The 19,706-nt window shown below is 41.4% G+C and overlaps 1 protein-coding gene across 11 annotated transcripts in view; it reads right to left on the bottom strand.

The window, feature by feature from the left end:
* The window catches only part of KATNA1 (katanin catalytic subunit A1), a 30,224-nt gene that overhangs the window by 2,028 nt on the left and 8,490 nt on the right, over window positions 1-19,706 (bottom strand). For 4 of the 11 annotated variants that reach the window (XM_085023918.1, XM_021086876.2, XM_085023937.1 and 1 more), the window contains 6 exons: window positions 17,065-17,245; window positions 6,357-6,478; window positions 4,229-4,334; window positions 2,673-2,831; window positions 1,636-1,762; window positions 794-928 (listed from right to left, as the gene is read on the bottom strand). In XM_085023918.1, the coding sequence (XP_084880044.1) occupies window positions 794-928; window positions 1,636-1,762; window positions 2,673-2,831; window positions 4,229-4,334; window positions 6,357-6,478; window positions 17,065-17,245 (830 nt within the window). Of the gene's footprint in view, window positions 1-793; window positions 929-1,552; window positions 1,763-2,672; window positions 2,832-4,228; window positions 5,576-5,850; window positions 6,479-17,064; window positions 17,246-19,706 lie in introns of all 11 variants that reach the window. The other 7 variants (XM_085023948.1, XM_085023976.1, XM_085023959.1 and 4 more) reach the window with 5 other exon arrangements.

Below are 19,706 nucleotides of genomic sequence, written 5' to 3'. Positions count from 1 at the left end.
TTTAATTAATTTTTTTAAATAGAATTATTTCATTGAATTTTATTTTTTATTTTATTTTTTTTAAATGTTATCTGTCTTTTTTTTTTGTCTTTTTGCTATTTCTTTGGGCCGCTTCCACGGCACATGGAGGTTCCCAGGTTAGGGGTCGAATCAGAGCTGTAGTCACCGGCCTACGCCAGAGCCACAGCAACGCGGGATCCGAGCCGTGTCTGAGACCTACACCACAGCTCACAGCAACACTGGATCATTAACCCACTGAGCAAGGGCAGGGACCGAACCCACAACCTCATGGTTCCTAGTCGGATTCATTAACTACTGTGCCACGATGGGAACTCCTTTACTGAATTTTAAATTCCCTAGTATCAAGGCTTTAGGCTCCAGATATAGCCAAACCAGTTAATATAAGGAAAGACATCCTATATTTGTCTTTTAAAGGAAAGTTCAGAAATTCCCTTTGTGGTACAGTGGAAACGAATCCAACTAGGAACCATGAGGTTGTGGGTTTGATCCCTGGCCTTGCTCAGTGGGCTAGGGATCCGGTGTTGCTGTGAGCTGTGGTGTAGGCTGCAGACATGGCTTGGATCTGGCATTGCTGTGGCGCTGGCGTAGGCCGGCAGCAACAGCTCTAATTCGACCCCTAGCCTGGGAACCTCCATATGCCGCAGATACGGCCCTAAAAGGACAAAAGACAAAAAAAAAAAAAAAAAAAAAAAAAAGTTCATTAATACCAAAATTCTTAATTTCTAAGCAAAACTAAGAGTTAATATGAGCTTTCTGATTCAAATGAAGATACCTGATGGTAATGGGATATAGATTCTTTTTTCAAGACGTCTTCTTAAAGCCTCATCAATATCCCAGGGAAAATTAGTAGCTGCCAGAACCATAACCATTTTGGAAGGGTCATCATTTTCAGAAGCACCTCCAACACCTTAACGAAGGGTAAGAATATGGTAAAACAGACACAAAACAAAGCTCAACTACTTAAAGATCATCAGATACTTAGCACAACAATAAAAGGAGTATAATCATCAAGCCTCCTTAAGACTTAATAAAGCTAACTAGTACATAAATGAATTTGTGGTCCTGAGAAGCATAAGTTTTTGTAAGTATGCGAAAAACATGACTTAAAATAGTTTTAATCAAAAGACTAATTCATGAGTTCCCACTGTGATGCAAGGGGTTTGGTGGCCTGTCTGCAGTGCCAGGACACAGGTTTGATCACCAGCCCGACACAGTGGGTTAAAGGATCTAGCATTGCCACAGCTGTGGCATAGGTCACAACTGTGGCTCAGATCTGATACCTGGCCAGGGAGCTCCATATGCCATGGGGCAGCCAAAATAGGAAAGGAAAAAAAAAAAAAAGGCCAGTTCAGCTTAGTTACACAGCAATTTAAAAAATTATTCAAAACCAAAACCATACATCTCCCTTTCTAAGGCCAATTTATCTGCATTTATTTCAATTTCATGGCTAAAAATGAGATCAGTGTGTGTGTCCTATGAATGAAGAGCCATTATTTCCGGTGTGTCACCGCTGTCCATCTCCAGGACCTACTTGGCAGCCCCTCCCGTTATCTGGATGTGTGGGTTGGCACTAGGAGGAGAGCTCAGTCAGTTCACGCAGATACACATGCATACCATCCATCTGAACCAGCAGCTCGGCTTTCACCCTTCTGCTTGCCTCGTGCTCTTCAGAAGTCCCTCTGCGACTGCAAATGGAATCTATCTCATCAATAAATATGGTGGCTGGAGAATAAAATCGAGCCTAAAGAAAGAAACCAGGTTTTTATTTCATTCAAAAGTAACCTATAGGAGTTCCTGTCGTGGCGCAGGCGAAACAAACCTGACTAGGAACCATGAGGTTGCGGGTTCGATCCCTGGCCTTGCTCAGTGGGTCAAGGATCCGGTGTTGTTGTGAGCTGTGGTGTAGGTCACAGACATGGCTCGGATCTGGCGTTGCTGTGGCTCTGGCGTAGGTTGGTGGCTATAGCTCCAATTAGACCCCTAGCCTGGGAACCTCCACTGCCTCGGGTGCAGCCCTAAAAACGCAAAAACAAAACAAAACAAAACAAAAAACCCCCCAAACCCAAAAGTAACCTATAGTTTAGCAATTAGAAAACAGCTCAGGAGTCTGCCACACTGGGCAGCTGTCTCTTTTGTCCTAATACTGGGGAGGGAAGACAGAGCTGGAAAAGCTAAATTACAGCTGCTAAGGTGGACTTATTATATACTTAAATATTAATGGCACTTTTTGTGCTATTGAATACTGTAACTGGTTCTATCTATTTGTTTAGGAGTCATAGGAATACAGGATTATCTGTATACTACAGTGACAGGGATAACAATGGTGGGAAGACATTTACAGACACTGCTAAGTGTTCTGAAGTTCCAGGGAAAAATTTGTTAAAGAGAACCACTACCTTAAATAAAATCACACAGATTCCCTCTAAGAAAGTTTAATTACATTCATTTTTCTTTCTTTTTCTTTTCTTTTTTTTTCTGTCAGCACCCAGAGCCTGTGGAAGTTTCCAGGCCCAGGACAGAACCCGTGCCATAGCAGTGACCCGAGCTGCTGCAGTGACAACACTGGATCCTTAACCTGCTGAGCCACAAGGGAACTCCACTTTCTCCCCTTTTAGTAGTAAAGAATCATTAGCGCCGTCTCAAACACTTGCCATTTCGAACAGAAGACGAACAAGCTTCTCAGACTCTCCTCTGTATTTGGAAGTCAGGGTTGATGACGAGACATTGAAGAATGTTGTCTTGCATTCCGTAGCCACCGCTTTGGCGAGAAGGGTCTTTCCTGTACCAGGTGGGCCCACCATCAACACTCCCTGTTGGAAATAGAAGAGCATCAGCAAAAGATTTATCCACCATTGTTCTAATTCACAGGAATTCCATTACTAAGGATCAGTTTTCAACCAACTTACACATAATATTAGGACAAAAGACAAAGAAGGATACTTTATCACAAATGTAATTTTTCCATTATAAAGGCAAGGAAGTCATACATTATTATTAATAATCTGGAACTAAGAGAAGAAATATAATAAGTATTAATGTACTGATATTATATCATACCCTAACACAGGTGCCATTAGTATCTGGATCCATTTCCTACTAGTCTTTTCACTCAAACAAATTAGATACTGTTTTTTTTACTTAGTTGGACTCAAAGTAGGTCTATAATTTTGTATTCTGCTTTTCACTGAACATTTCAAGAATAAAAAATAAGTACAGGGAGTTCCATGGTGGTGCAGTGGAAACAAATCCGACTAGTTAGTATCCATGAGGATGCAGGTTCAACCCTGGCCTTGCTCAGTAGGTCGGAGATCCGGCGTTACCGTGAGCTGTGGTAGACACAGCTTGGATCCCGAGTTGCTGTGGCGTAGGCCAGCAGCTACAGCTCCAATTCAACCCCTAGCCTGGGAACTTCCACATGCCGTGGGTGTGGCCCTAAAAAGCAACCAATCAATCAATCAATGTACAGCGTTAGTCATTAGCACATTTCCCAAATCCAAGAGTGTTTTGGAGAGTCTTTTTTTGGACCAGCACATGGTTTTTAAAAAGTACTCATGAGGAGTTCCCGTCATGGCTCAGTGGTTAACGAACCCAACTAGGAACCATGAGGTTGTGGGTTCGATCCCTGCCCTTGCTCAGTTGGGGAAGGATCCGGCGTTGCTGTGAGCTGTGGTGTAGGTTGCAGATGCAGCCCGGATCCCGCGTTGCTGTGGCTCTGGCATAGGCCGGTGGCTACAGCTCCGATTCGAACCCTAGCCTGGGAACCTCCATATGCCGCGGGAGCGGCCCAAGAAAATGGCAAAAAGACAAAAGAAAAAAAAAAAAAAAAAAAGTACTCATGAGATCCAAATATGTCTTATTAATTTCTTAAGAACAATTCCAAGAAATACAGATATAAGTTCTACAACATGACACATAAAATGGATTATTTTTGGATTAGGCAACGTGTTCATATTTGCAAATATAAGTTCATTATAAATCTGCTGTGTGTCCAACTTTCCAAAGACCTCACTCCACCTGTTTCTTATTCTGGGAACCTTGCAATAGCTTTCAGTCGAAAGTTCTGAATAACACAATATAGTTTTCAAGTTGAAATTTTCTTTACCTACTCTTTTCTCCTCTCACTTACCCCAATACAGATAAATAATGGCTTTCTACAGCCATGCACCTGCCATTTGCTTTGACGATGCCATAATAGTGGTAAACTTACTTTCCACGGTCTCCTAATGCCCTTAAAGAACTCTGGCATCCACATTGGTAACACCACAGCTTCCTTAAGCAACTTTTTAGCTTCTACTAAATCAGCAATATCATCCCTGAAAGAGAAGATATTTTACCAACAAGCTTAGGTTATATGCTTAACTCATGTAGTCATTTTTGAGAATCACTGAATCACACAATTTTACACTACTGACAGAATGCTACGCTTCTTCTAGGCACTTGTGAACTGACACCCGTGATGAGCCCTGCCACGCCAACCAGTATATGGCCAGAGCCCTATCTGAGACTTCAATTATTGGCAGTAATGATTTTCAGCTTGGTGGATGAGAACACAGGTCTACGGCCGACCCTTAAGTGTTATGATGCCATCTCACTTTAAATTCCTCCTCTTAGGGAGTTCCCGTCGTGGCGCAGTGGTTAACGAATCAGACTAGGAACCATGAGGTGGCGGGTTCAATCCCTGCCCTTGCTCAGTGGGTTAACGATCCAGCGTTGCCATGAGCTGTGGTGTAGGTTGCAGACGCGGCTCGGATCCGGCGTTGCTGTGGCTCTGGTGTAGGCTGGCAGCTACAGCTCCGATTAGACCCCTAGCCTGGGAACCTCCATGTGCCGCAGGAGCGGCCCAAGAAATGGCAAAAAGACAAAAATAAATAAATAAATTCCTCCTCTTACAAGGCTCATTCCTCAAACTCCATGATTTAAAAATAATGAACCTAAGAGTTCCCATCGTGGCTCAGTGGTAACACATCTGACTAGTGTTCATGAAGATGCACGTTTGATCCCCTAGCCTGGGAACTTCCATATGCCGTGGGTTTGGCCCTAGAAAGCTAAAATAATAATAATAATAAAAAAATAATGAACCTATTAAAAAACCATAAAGAATAAAAAGGGCATAAAGCAGACACAGGCTGCAAAACTGCCTCTTTGACCTCAATGCTATAAGAGGTAGACACCAAGGTTAGAGAGCACCATAGAGACTGCTGTGAAGTCATCTCCAACCACTAGAACACAACCACTACTACAACTACTGGTACACATGGCATGCTAATATATTATGATATATGATAGGACAATATATTTTAAGATGCCCCCCAAATGTACCTAAAAATAATTAAAGTTTTAAAAAATATACACCAGAATGTACCTAACTTTGTGGGAAAGAGTGCTTTATAACTCGCTGTGATAAATTACAGGTATAATATTAACAGAGAACCACTGCTCTGAGTAATAGGAAATAAAAACAACATATATTAGATAAACCTAAAGATAACAGCAACACACATGCATAAGAATGACTGCCAGAGTTCCCTCTGTGGTGCAATGGGTTAAGAACTGACTGCGGGAGTTCCCGTCGTGGCGCAGTGGTTAACGAATCCGACTAGGAACCATGAGGTTGCGGGTTCGGTCCCTGCCCTTGCTCAGTGGGTTGAGGATCCGGCGTTGCCGTGAGCTGTGGTGTAGGTTGCAGACGTGGCTCGGATCCCGCGTTGTTGTGGCTCTGGTGTAGGCCAGTGGCTACAGCTCCGACTGGACCCCTAGCCTAGGAATCTCCATATGCCGCAGGAGCGGCCCAAGAAATAGCAAAAAAAAAAAGACAAAAAAAGAACTGACTGCGGCAGCTCAGGTCATTACAGAGACACAGGTTTGATCCCTGGCCCAGTGCAGGAGGTTAAAGGATCTAGCCTTGCTGCAGCTGCGGCACAGGTCAGAGCTGCAGCTCAGACACAATCCCTGGCCCAGGAACGTTCACATGCCACAGAAGCGGGTATTAAAAAAAAAGAATGACTACCATTTTACCATTAGAGAGTGTCCCAAAAAGAAGATGAAATTTCTGTGACCTTATTTCCATTTGGTATATAGGATTTTTTTATTTAATAAAAACGTTATTTTATTGTTATCATTTATTTCATCAAATTTAAAAATCTGAGACAGAAACTGGCACAGACTGAAGCAAAGTGAAGTTTTTTCATTCATTATGTGCCATGCCAGATAGTATATATGTACTCCATCCAGTTCAACCCTCAAGGACTGATCCTCAGTACATGCTCACATTTGCTCCATTTTCTGTTCCAAAAAGCATCATCAGCACCCAATTATTTTCTTGTGATATAACTTACCATCGAACATTGGGGTTCTGAGAAATTATATCTCTTTCCAAAGCTTCTACTAAGTCCTTATCATATCCAGTACTATCAAATTTATTTGTCTCTGGTTCTGTAACTGCAGCAGGAGATTTGTTCTACACAAATAGAGGGAAAAAAAAGTGCTTTTGATTGACTCACAAATTATATTTTGTTTCTATGAGTCAGAAGAAAGACTGGACTCAAGTGACATTTTTGAAAAAGTGACTAGAACAGGACAAGTAATAAGGACAGAGTCAAAGACTGTTAAGTCATCCTTCTACATCAACATCAGTTTCATACTCAACTTATTTTTACATAAAAGTGACAAGTATTAAAGAAAAAAGAAAAATATTATGCAAAAGAATTGACAAGAACAGAAACAGTTAATACTGACTGAGATCAGAGTTCCCGTCATGGTGCAGTGGTTAACGAACGAATCTGACTAGGAACCATGATGTGGCGGGTTCAATCCCTGGCCTGGCTCAGTGGGTTAAGGATCCGGTGTTGCCATGAGCTGTGGTGTGGGCTGCAGACGCAGCTCAGATCCCGCATTGCTGTGGCTGTGTTATAGGCCAGCAGCTATAGCTCCGATTAGACCCCTAGCCTGGGAACCTCCATATGCCGCAGGAGTGGCTCTAGAAAAGGAAAAGAGACCAAAAAAAAAAAAAACTGAGATAAACCGTAGTTACTAACGAATACTGATATACTGATATACATGACATTCATCTCAGAGCTTTAGAAGAGATAAGGTTAAACACAAATGGTTTATTTAGCGAACGCTATGGGAACGCTATGGCTCGATCTTAACACCCCATGGATGCTCCTAAAACATCCCTTTCACTATTCCCACACCCCTCCTAGAGACCCCTAAGTTCTTGGCTGAGATTTCCCGCCCCCCTCACCCCATGATGAGCCATTAGGGCGGCATTCCCAAGGTGACACAGAAGCACTCCAGGGCGCAATGACAAACCCACAGGGCACTGCAGGACGTTATCACATTTTTGAGGGAAACACAACACCTGTTTGCATACTGGGTGAACACCAGCTTGAGGTAGTTCACAGTTTCTCCATTCAGACTGCTATATTCATTTCAATAATGTCGTGTTTTTGCGAAGCTGGGTTTGGGACTGTTGCTGTGATAAAACAAATACTGGGAAAGAAATCACTGTGGAAGAGGAATGAGAGAAGAAGGTTCACGTCAAGGTCTGAGAAACCGCAGTGTCCAACAGGGGTTCTCAGGACAAAAACAGCTGCTGGAACTTAACTTCATAAACGGACAGGTATTCTTTTAGTCCTAGAGGTCCTGCAGAAAAACTACTCAGACACTCATGAATTTTGAGTTAAGAACATTTATAAAACTTCTTATTAGTGTAAATAATCACTTACTTAGTCTTATACTAGGATTGTTACCCCATCTCCGTAACATTTTTTTGCCCACAACATGATTTGTCAATTTTGCTGTCTAAAATCAGTAATAATTATGATAATCAAAGTCTTACACTAGAATATCAAATAAGCTCCTTTCTCACAATTTACACATTTAGTACCCAACAGGAAAACAGAGAAGACGCAAGGAAGGTGTTGTGTAAGCTTTAAAAGAGGAGGTGATCTTTTCTTAGTATTTATGAAGTTGTTATTCATTCACAGATATTTATCAAGGATCTATTCTGTACCGGCAGCTTCGGGGACAGAAAGAAGACACTGTCCTTGACTACTGGGAACTTCCACTGCCAGCCCAGAGAGACCCGAATATAAGGCACTTTCTAGTTCTCGTTCTCTTCTCCCACAGAACACACTGCTGAGGGAATGTTTGCAGACAAAGCAAAACAGATTTAAGTGAGGCAAAAAGGGGAAACCATTCTGTAACAGGTCAGCCAACGGGAGCTATGGAATTTCAAATTTGGAAATTTTGCTCTAAGAGAAAATACTAACAACTACTAGGAGGTAAAAGAATGCAGGAGAAAGGGGAAAAAGAGTGTAGACTCCATTTTGGTGCTCAAAATAAAGCTGAAGATGGACCAATACACAGGAGGAGATAAAGAGCTGGGTTTAAAGCCAGTTATTTTAAAAGCTGGCAAAATTATAAAAACACAATACAAATTCATCAGTCTCAAACAGATTTAATTAAAAATGACAGATAGGGAGTTCCCATTGTGGCTCAGTGGAAATGAATCTGACAGGTATCCATGAGAACACAGGTTCGATCCCTGGCTTTGCTCAGTGGGTTAAGGATCTGGAGGTGCTGTGAGCTGTGGTATATGTCACAGACATGGCTAGGATCTGGCGTAGCTGTGGCTGTGGCGTAGGCCAGTGGCTACAGCTCCTATTTTACCCCTAGCCTGGGAACCTCCATATGCCACAGGTGCAGGCCTAAAAAGACCAAAAAAAAAAAAAAAAAAATGACAGCTAGGCTTCTATCTATAGGAAGATGGAACAGATATTACTCTTCACTGTTCCTCTGCTAAGGAGAACTAAAAACCTTGGACATTATGTATTAAACAAAGATAAGACTTTGAAAGGTATAGAGAAGGCAGACCAGCAAGGAAAGTTGGACATGGTGGTGAATTCTCTGGGTTTTCTTTTCCTTTCATATATTCAGACTAGCAGCTCAAGAAGCTCACAGCCCAGAAACAACATGATCAAACAAAAGACCCAACCAAAGCTTGCTTTCTCTAGCCACAAGACCAAGAAAGGGGTAGGCTAGCAAGAAAACACTTCTAGACAACAGCACTCTACCCCAACAAAAGCACCACAGAAAAATCTATGGCCCCGGTCCGACCCAGGCCAGCAAGGGCCAAGTGAGGAGCCTAGATTTCCATCCTGGGGAGAAATGAGGTGTCCCAAACCCCAACCAGGGTGGCATCAGAGGCCAAGTAGGGAGCTGGAATTTTCATCCCTGCCAACCGGGAGCAACACCCCTAGTCAATCAGTTGGGTCACAGAGGGAACCCGGACTCCATCCCCACCCAGCACTAACGAGGCACTGGGGTTGTGTCAGAAGAAGACGAGCAGAGAGTGGAAACAAGGGCCCCACCACCAGTGTCAGCAGAGTTCACGTGGAGAATGTCTACCACAGCTCAGGGGTAATGAGAAGACACCTCCCATTACTCAGGTGTCAAGACAGGCTAGGGAGTGGGGGAGCCTGGATTTCTACCTTTATCTAAGAGCTCCATTGCCCGAGCAGTGTCAGAACATCACCTAAAACAGTAAGTTTAAATTTAGATCTAGAGTATCGTAACATAATACGCAAATGTCTATCTAGGTCTCAATCAATCAAAAATCACTTTTTATAACAAGAACCAAAAATACCAAGAATCAAAAATCACTTTTCATACTAAAGTTTTCAAACTGATTTTTTTTTTTTTTTTTTTTTTTTGTCTTTTTGCCTTTTCTAGGGCCACTCCCGCGCATATAGACGTTCCCAGGCTAGGGGTCTAATCAGAGCTGTAGCCGCCGGCCTACGCCAGAGCCACAGCAACGCGGGATCCAAGCTGTGTCTGCAACCACAGCTCACGGCAACGCCGGATCCTTAACCTACTGAGCAAGGCCAGGGATCGAACCTGCAACCTCATGGTTCCTAGTTGGATTCGTTAACCACTGCGCCACGACGGGAACTCCTCAAACTGAATTTTTAAAGAAGCAATCAACAGGTGCCAAGAGTAAGATGACCGATAGTAGAATTTTCTGACAGATTGTTAAAACTATGCTTCAACACACATTTTTGAATATGCATGAAACAAACTAATTTAACATAGAAAACTTCAGAAAGAATAAAAAAAAACACAAATTAATCCACTCCAACACACATTATAATTAAATTTATGAAAACTAAAGACAAAAAAATTGAGAGTGGCAAAATAACACACTGCTTATAGGGAAAAAAATGATTCAAATAAAACAGATTTTGCTTCAGAAACCAAGAAAGCCAGAAAGGAGTGGCACAGAATTTTTCAAGTGCTCTAAGGAAAAGGACTGCCAACCCAGAATCCTCTACCCAGTAAAAAATATGCTTCAGGAATGAAAGAGAAATCGAAACATTCTTAGATAAAGGGAAAATAACTGAATTTTGCTGCCAGGAGAGACCAACCCAAAAGAATAGTTAAAAGTTCTCTAAATAGAAAAGAAACATATTTAAGAAGGAACCCTGAAATATCAGGAAGGTGGAATGAACATGGTAAGCAAAATATGGGTAAGTACAAAAGGCTTTTTCCTCCTGAGTTTTCTAAATTATGTTTGACAGTTGAAGCAAAAGTTATGATACCAATGGGGCTCTAAATGAATGGAGAAAAAAAATGTTTAAAACAATTATAAATGGGAAAAGATAAAGAGATGTAAGGAGAGATACAATTTCTATACTTCATTCAAATTGTTACGATAGTACCAGTCAACCATTACAAATTCCATATAGAAACTATCTAGAACCACCCCTAAAAAAAGCTAGTACAGGCACATCATTTGCAAATACCTTCTTTCATTCAGTAGATGACCTTTTCGTTTTGATGATAGTTTCTTTTTTTGCTATGCAAAAGCTTTTTAGTTTGATGTAGTCCTATTTTGTTTATTTTGCTTTTGTTTCCCTTGCCTGAGGAGATATGGCCAAAAAAACACTGCTGAGACTGATGCCAAAGAGAATACTGCCTACTGTCTTCTTCTAGGAGTTTTATGGTTTGGGGTCTCATATTTTAAGTCTTTAATCCATTTTGACTTTATTTTCACATACAGGGTGAAAAAGCAGTCTAGTTTGATTCTTTTGCATCTAGTTGCGTCCAGTCTTCCCAACATCATATATGGAAGAGACCATTTCTTCATTTATATTTTTGTTCCCTTTCTCACAGATTAATTGACCTTATAAGTGTACATTCATTTCTAGGCTCTCTATTCTGGTCCATGGATCTATGTGTCTGTTTCTGTGCCAGTACCACACTGTTTGGATGACTGCAGCTTTGTAGTAAAGTCTGAAATCAGGAAACATAGTACCTCCAGCTTTGTTCTTCCTTAAGACTGTTTTGGCTACTTTGGGTCTTTTGTGTTTGCATTAAAATTTTAGAGTATTTGTTCTAGTTCTGTGGAAAATGTCATTTGTCCTTTTTTTTTTTTGAAGTCTGACAAGGACCATTTGGGTAACTTTTTCTTTTTAGGGCCATACCTGTGGTATATGGAAGTTCCTGGATGAGGGGTCTAATCAGACAGCTGACCTATGCCACAGCCACAGCAACACTGGATCTGAACTGCCAGATCCTTTTAACCCACTGAGTGAGGCTAGGGGGTCAAACCTGCATCCTCACAGACACTGTGTCAGGTTCTTAACCTACTGAGCCACATCAGGAACTTCTGATTTGTCTTTGATAGGGATTGCATTGAAGTTGAAGACTGCCTTGGGTAGTTATGGTCATTTTAACAATATTAATTCTTCCAATCCATGAACACAGTATATCTTTCCGCTTGTGTCATTTTCAATTTTTTTCATTAGTGTCTTATTTTTATCTAGTTTTCTGAATACAAGCCTTTTACCTCCTCAGTTAGATGCATCCCTGGGTATTTTATTCTTTTTGATGCAAATTTAAAACTGGATTGCTTTGTAAATTTCTCTTTCTGATAGTTCACTGGCAGTGTGTATAGAAAGGAAAATAATATTCTGTGTATTAACTGTGCATTCCTCCACCTTTTCCTTCCCATGTTCATTTATTCTAAGAGTTTTCTATGGTGTCTTTGGCATTTTCTGTATATAGTATGATGTCATCTGCAAACAGTGACAGTTTTACTTCTTCCTTTTCAATGTGGATTCCTTTTATTCCTTTTTCTTATTTGATTATTTTTACTCCTGGCAATCTACAGAGTCAATGCAACTGACATCACTTTGCCAATATTATTATTATTTTGGCTATGGCATGTAGAAGTTCTTGGACCAGGGATTGAACCTGAGCCACAGCAGTGATCTGAGGCACAGCAGTGACAACACTAGATTCTTAACTGCTGAGCCACCAGTGAACTCTGAAAACCTATTCAATATTCTTGTTCTTTGGCAGTCAAATCCTGAGGATTTTAGCAAGTAAGCAATGTCTATACTCAGCGGCGATACAGATAAGACCTCCTCATAATATAGCTGATTTTAAGTTTATTTATTACACTTTCTCCCCTCACCCTGTTCTTGAAACAGTAGAGAACCAAAGAGTGGTAGAAGCATTATACGTTTCACTCATAAACAAGAACTTTCTTAAAAAGCAAACCTCAGATTTCCCATTGTGGTACAGCAGAAACAAATCCGACTAGGAACCATAGGTTGTGGGTTCGATCCCTGGCCTCACTCAGTGGGTTAAGGATCTGGCATTGCTGTGAGCTGTGGTATAGGTTGCAGACGTGGCTCGGATCTTACATTGCTATGACTGTGACATAAGGTCTGCAGCTACAATTGGACCCCTAGCCGGGGACCTCCATATGCCCCAGGTGAGGCCCTAAAAAGCAAAATAAAATAAAATAAATAGAGGAGGTTTGTTTAAAAAAAAAAGTGAGCCTCCTTTTTGGGTTATTATTATTATTATTATTTTATTTATTTATTCATTTTTGTCTTTTTGCCTTTTCTAGGGCCGCTCCCGAGGTATATGGAGTTCCCAGGCTAGGGGTTGAATTAGAGCTATAGCCGCCGGCCTACACCACAGCCACTGCAACACAGGATCTGAGCGGTGTCTGCAACCTACACCACAGCTCACGGCAACGCCAGATCCTTAACCCACTGAGCAAGGCCAGGGACCAAACCCACAACCTCATCGTTCCATTAACCACTGTGCCACGATGGGAACTCCTGGGTTGTTATTTTTATCCTACTTTTAACCGAATAATTCTACTTTTGCATTTAGATACATTAAAGAGCATTCTGAAAGTAGTCATCAACCTCTAAAATATTGCATTAAAAATTTTAAAAATGCAATGGTGAAATTGTTTAAGCCAACTGCAAATATAACAAAAATCTCAGTTACCCGAAATGTTTGGGAAATAATAGCTAACATTTATTGAGCACACACCAGGTACCAAAAAAATGTTATCTCATTTATCCTATAAAAACTCTATGAGGCAAGTGTTAAAAATAATTTTACATATAAGAAGATAAAATTTAAAAAGACCAAATAGGAGTTCCTCTTGTGGCTTGATGGTAACGAACCCAACTAGTATCCATGAGGATGTGGGTCCATTCCCTGGCCTCCCTCAGTGGGTTAAAGGATTCAGTGTTGCCATGAGCTGTGGTGTAGGCTGCAGACGCAGCTCAGATCCAGTGTTGCTGTGGGAGTGGTGAAGGCCAGCAGCTGGAGTTCTGATTTGACTCCTTGCCTGGGAACTTTCATATACTGCAGGTTTGGCCCTAAAAATATAGCAAAAAAAAAAAAAAGACCAAATAGTTCATGGTAATACATCCAGAAACAGCAGAGCTGCTGCTTAAATACAGGTCTACCTGATTCCAAAGCCCACACTCTTAATCATCACGCTATATTTTTTAAAAGTTTTATATGTTCCTGCTTTAACAAGCAAATCATATTAATTCAATTTAATTTATCCTGGACAACGGATTTGCTGAACATAGTACTTCAGGATCTACATAAAATTTCTTAGGGTATAAAAGTATAGCTATAACATGAAAAAGGTAAAGGACGTTGAGCTCTATAAACCACAGATGGTTGTAAGGCTTACAACCCAAACCTGAGCTGACAGGCCAGGGCAACCCTGGCACTGATAATACTGCCTAAGGCCCGAGGTATCAGTTACCTTTCCATATCCCTTCTTGTTTCAGGAACTAACACAGAACTGCGCTGCTAAGAGTACAGAGATGAGGACTACAGCACTATGGTGAGAGGGACTCGAGGGAACTGATCATTCAAATGTACAAAGGCAAGTGACCTCCAGAAATGGAGAGGAGAGGGAATATGACGATGGCACAAAATCAAGAGCTAAATGCACATGTGGGAGTTCCCTGGTGGCCTACTGGCTAAGGATTTGGCACTGCCACTGCTGTGGCTCCGATTGGATCCCTGGCACAGAAACTTTCACATTCTGTGGGTGTAGCCAAAAAGAAAAAAGAAAAAGAAAGAAAAGAACAAGAAAAAGGAAGAGCTACATGCACATCTGTACTTTTATCAACACAGACAGTTGTGTTCAGAGGTGTCAGCTGGCTGGTTACTGGATGAGGTTCTCAAGCAGAATTACAGAGATTGCAAATTTAGAAAAAAGAACTTTGAGTAGGGGCTAATATAATGTTTTGAAGAGGAACAGATGGGCCACACTGGGGGCTTTACATTCGCTGTGACCCAGTTTCTCCTTTGCCCAGGTGGTGTGGAGTGGTCCTTTTGGTACTGCAAGTCTGACAAGTTATCCTGTACTTTAGCATTTCGCAGGGGACAGGGAAAGGTGGAAGCAGAAGCGACAGAAACTGAGTCCTTAGATTCCCACATGCTTCTGACTCCAAGGGAGTACAAGCCCTCAATTAATATTAATTAGCACTGAAAGCTTAGTTTTTAAATCTCTTTCCCATCAGTAGGAACCAGAGTTTCCTGGGGAAATGGGGGAAATACAGTAAGAGCCCGAAACATCCTATCGTGTCAGAAAATGAGGAGGTGCTCAGAGAACAGTGACTACAATTCAAAAAGACTTAAGATCCAGTTTCAAGAGGCTACTGCTCCTCAAATCTTGAACAATTTTAAGCATCAAAAAGACAGTGACAGACTTTAATTCAGTGAATAAAATAAGAATCCTTGAGTCCATAGTGATAAAATTAAATCAAGGAGAAGGGAGAGAACTCTTTCTTATGGTTCAATGTAAATTAATTAATGTAGGTGAGATAATGGCATTAGGAAATTATATTTCAACTATCAAAGGAATAACTGATTCAGGCAAGAATCACTGGAGGCTAGGACAAGTATGTGAAATTTTTTTTTTTTTTTTTTGGTCTTTTTGTCTTTTTTTTGTCTTTTTTTTTTTGTTGTTGTTGTTGTTGCTATTTCTTGGGCCGCTCCCGCGGCATATGGAGGTTCCCAGGCTAGGGGTTGAATCGGAGCTGTAGCCACCGGCCTACGCCAGAGCCACAGCAACGCGGGATCCGAGCCGTGTCTGCAACCTACACCACAGCTCACGGCAACGCCGGATCGTTAACCCACTGAGCAAGGGCAGGGACCGAACCCGCAACCTCATGGTTCCTAGTCGGATTCGTTAACCACTGCGCCACGACGGGAACTCCAGTATGTGAAATTTTAATGAGAGATAGGATATTTATATAATCATAAAGTATCTCCCCACAAATTACCATAAGGGGAAAAAGAGTAACTTTACCGTGGAGAGGCTTGGCAAACACCATCCTAACCAAGTGACCCAATTTATCATAAGCAATAGAACAAAGAAACATCCTGTGCTTCATTCATTACATGATAAACTCAGAAGAACAAAACTTCACTTCAGTGGTATTCTTGCCAAAAATGCACCACCTTAATCTAATCATGAGGAAACATCAGGCCAACCCAAATCAAGGAACATGCTACAAAATAACTCTTAAAACACTCGGACAAAAAAGATAAAGGCTGAGGAAATGTTCACACGAAAGAAGACTAAACACACGGATGACCAAATGTAACACATGCTTCTACAGTGGGTCCTGGGATGGAGGGGGCTGGTGAAAACTATAAATGACATTATTAGGATAACTGGCAAGAATTTTATGAAGGTCTGTGGATTAGATAACAGTTCTATATCAGTGTATTTTTGATCACGGCATTGAGTTTATGTGAAAGAATGCCTCAATACCTGGGAAATCAGCCCTAAAATATTTAAGGGTAAAAGGGCATGATATCCACAACTTTTTTTTTTTTTTTTTTTTTGTCTTTTTTAGCCTGCACCTGCAGCATATGGAGGTTTCCAGGCTAGGGGTCGAATTGGAGCTGCAGCTGCCAGCCTACGCCACAGCCACAGCAGCACAGGATCCAAGCTGCATCTTCTACCTACATCACAGCTCACAGCAACACTGGATCCTTAACCCACTGAGTGAGGTCAGGGATCAAACCTGTGTCCTCATGGATGTTAGATTCGTTTCTGCTGAGCCATGAAAGGAACTCCTCCACAACTTACTCTTGATGCTTTTAGAAAAAAAAAGTATACGCAGAGAGAAAATGATAAAGCAAAAGGGGCTATTAACTAATAAAACTGGGTAAAGAGTATGTGGAAGTTCCTTATGCCATTCTTGCAACTTGTTTGCAAGACTGAAATTACATCAAGATAGAAAGTTACAGGAGTTCCCGTTGCAGCTTAGCAGAAACAAATCTGACTAGTATCCACAAGGACACAGGTTCAATCCCTGGCCTTGTTCAGTGGGTTAAGGATCTGGCATTGCCACGAGCTGTGGTGTAGGTCACAGATGTGGCTCGGATCTGGTGTTGCTGTGGCTGTGGCGCAGGCCAGCGGCTACAGCTCTGATTCGACCCCTAGCCTGGGAACCTCCATATATTGTGGGTACGGCCCTAAAAAGACCAGAAAGAAAAAAAAAGAAAGTTACAAAGAGCACCAAAAAATATTTGTTGAATGGTGAGTGGGAAGAATCCCAGCCTAGGTGGAGAATGGCTATGGCTTTACTATAGCAGCAGATATAATTACTAAAAATTATTAAAATTTGTTGTCTTCATTTTTAAGGATGACAAATAACTCTTTCACTTATGAAAATCAGTAACATTTACCTTTTCTTCCCTTCCTTTATTCTGTTCTTTCTTTTCCCGACAACGAACAGTTTTCCCTCTGTCATTGTGAAGACTGTGTGTAGATGGACGGTGACCTCTGACAGCCGTACTTGGACGATTACCGTGTGCTTTGGCGTCACTGTACTGAGGAGACTGACGTTTTCTAGGTCCTGGGGAGGGTCTAATCAAACACAAGATCATGAAAATCGTATCAGCTCTTGGAGTTGGTCCAACTGTAGGTGAACACACATAGTGTGTAAGTTAAGAGCCTATGAATTAAAGAAGCGAAGGCAATAAATGAACCCAAGAAGAAATGAAAAACCTGAGGTCACTGAAATCTAAGATCTAACATGATAGCAGACACAGCTGTCTGCAGGGCAGTATGGTTACATGGTGGAAATAGTGGAAGGCAAATGACCATCACCTCTCTTTTGAAAGGAGATAGCTGATATCCTTGGATATTGAGGATAAATGAAAAATTAGTCTGTTTCTTGGAAACTTCAAAGAGAGCAATAATCAGAGAAGAGAGTTTTATCAAAATACAGCATTAATCAGAATTCCCTGATGGCTCAGCGGGTTAAGGATCCAGCATTGTCACTGCTGTGGCTCTGGTTACAGCTGTGGCACAGGTTTGATCCCTGGTCCCAGGGAACTTGTGGATGCCAGAAGTGTGGCCAAAAACACCAAGAGCAGCAATACACAACTTGACCTATCTATTATTAGTTCTACTCTGAAATTAAGAAAATGTAATCATAGCAGTTCCCACTGTGGCATAGTGGGTTAAGGATCCAGCATTGTCTCTGCAGCAGCATGGGTCACTGCTGAGGTGTGGGCTTGATCCCCAGCCTAGCACAATGGGTTAAGGGTCTGGCATTGCTGCAGCTATGGCTCAGATTCGATCCCCAGCCCGGGAATTTTCATATGCTGCAGGCATAACCAGGAAAAAAAAAAGTAATCATGAATGCAGGAAAATATTCACTTTATTTCTAACAACAAAAAAGGGAAAAACAACCAATAAGAGCATGGCTAACTATGTAGGTTATATCCATTAAAAGAATATCAAGGAGTTCCCGTCGTGGCACAGTGGTTAACAAATCCGACTAGGAACCATGAGGTTGCGGGTTCGATCCCTGGCCTTGCTCAGTGGGTTAAGGATCTGGCGTTGCTGTGAGCTGTGGTGTAGGTTGCAGACGTGGCTTGGATCCCGAGTTGCTGTAGCTCTGGTGAAGGCCGGCTGCTACAGCTCCAATTCGACCCCTAGCCTGGGAACCTCCACATGCCATGGGAGCGGCCCAAGAAATGGCAAAGAGACAAAAAAAAAAAAAAAAAAGAATATCAAAAAACAACTTTTTTTTTGCTTTTTAGGGCCACACCTGCAGAATTTGGAAGTTCCCAGGCTAGGTGTCAAATCAGAGCTACAGTTGCCAGCCTACACCACAGCCACAGCAACGCCAGATCCAAGCTGCATCTGCGACCTACACGACAGCTCACCGCAACGCCCCATCCTTAACCCACCAAGCGGGGCCAGGGATTGAACCTGCATCTCCATCTCCATGGAAAATAGTTGGGTTTGTTACCACTAAGCCACAACAGGAACTCCCTCAAATAACTCTTTAGAAGCAGCAGAGAATAAAGTCTGAAATGACTTATAAATTATCAAGGTTTACAGTCTGAGGAGTAAATTACTTAACCTATCTAAGCTTAAGTTTCCTCACCAGAAACTGGGGCTAAAAAATTTAGTACCAACCTTCTAAGACTGTTTTGAGAATTAAATAATATATGTAAAGCAATTAACATGGTACTTGGCACACAGTGTATGATAATTGTTGTCTATTATTAATTTTAAAAAAAAAGGGTACAAAGTTATACATTATGGATACAGCACAACTACAACTATGAAAATAAACAATGTATAAAAGACAAGAAGTTGTAGAGTTCCTGTTGTGGCTCAGTGGTTAACGAATCCGACTAGGAACCATGAGGTTTCGGGTTCAATCCCTCCCCTCGATCAGTGAGTTAACGTGAGTTAACGATCCGGCGTTGCAGTGAGCTGTTATGTAGGTCGCAGACGTGGCTCAGATCTAGCGTTGCTGTGGCTCTGGTGCAGGCTGGCGGCTACAGCTCCGATTAGACCCCTAGCCTGGGAACTTCCATACGCCTCAGGTGCGGCCTTAGAAAAGACAAAAAAAAAAAAAAAAAAAAAAAAGACAAGAAGTTGTGCTAGGGTGACTATATGATTTTTCCCCTACTTTTATGCATTTTCTAATTTTTCTTTAATGAGCAATGGCTGTACTTTTTAAGAAGTATATTCTAAAGTAAAACATAAAATATATATAAAAGTGCCTAAGAGTAGGCAAAAATTTTAGTATATATTCAGAAGACATCAGAGTCAATAACAGAATGTTAGTACTTTTATCTGGAGCTGAAGAAAAAGTGGCTAAGAAACACTCAGTACCCATTAGCTGATTTTAAACTGGAGGAGGAACACTTTGGTATGTATGGTAACTTTTCAAGGTGTGATCCACGGACCACCTCTAACAGAATCACCTGCAGATTCCCAGGCTCTACCTGCTATTATACCAGAATCAACATTCCTTTTTTTTTTTTTTTTTTTACTTCTATTCCAATTTTTTTTAATTACT

Source organism: Sus scrofa, chromosome 1, assembly GCF_054392235.1.
Source record: "Sus scrofa isolate SSC_HxYL_T2T_F1_AM1 chromosome 1, Sscrofa_HxYL_maternal_Yorkshire_Landrace_v2.0, whole genome shotgun sequence".
NCBI classification, from domain to species: domain Eukaryota; kingdom Metazoa; phylum Chordata; class Mammalia; order Artiodactyla; family Suidae; genus Sus; species Sus scrofa.
Note: the sequence above shows the minus strand (reverse complement) of the source record. Positions and strands in the feature narration are given on the sequence as shown.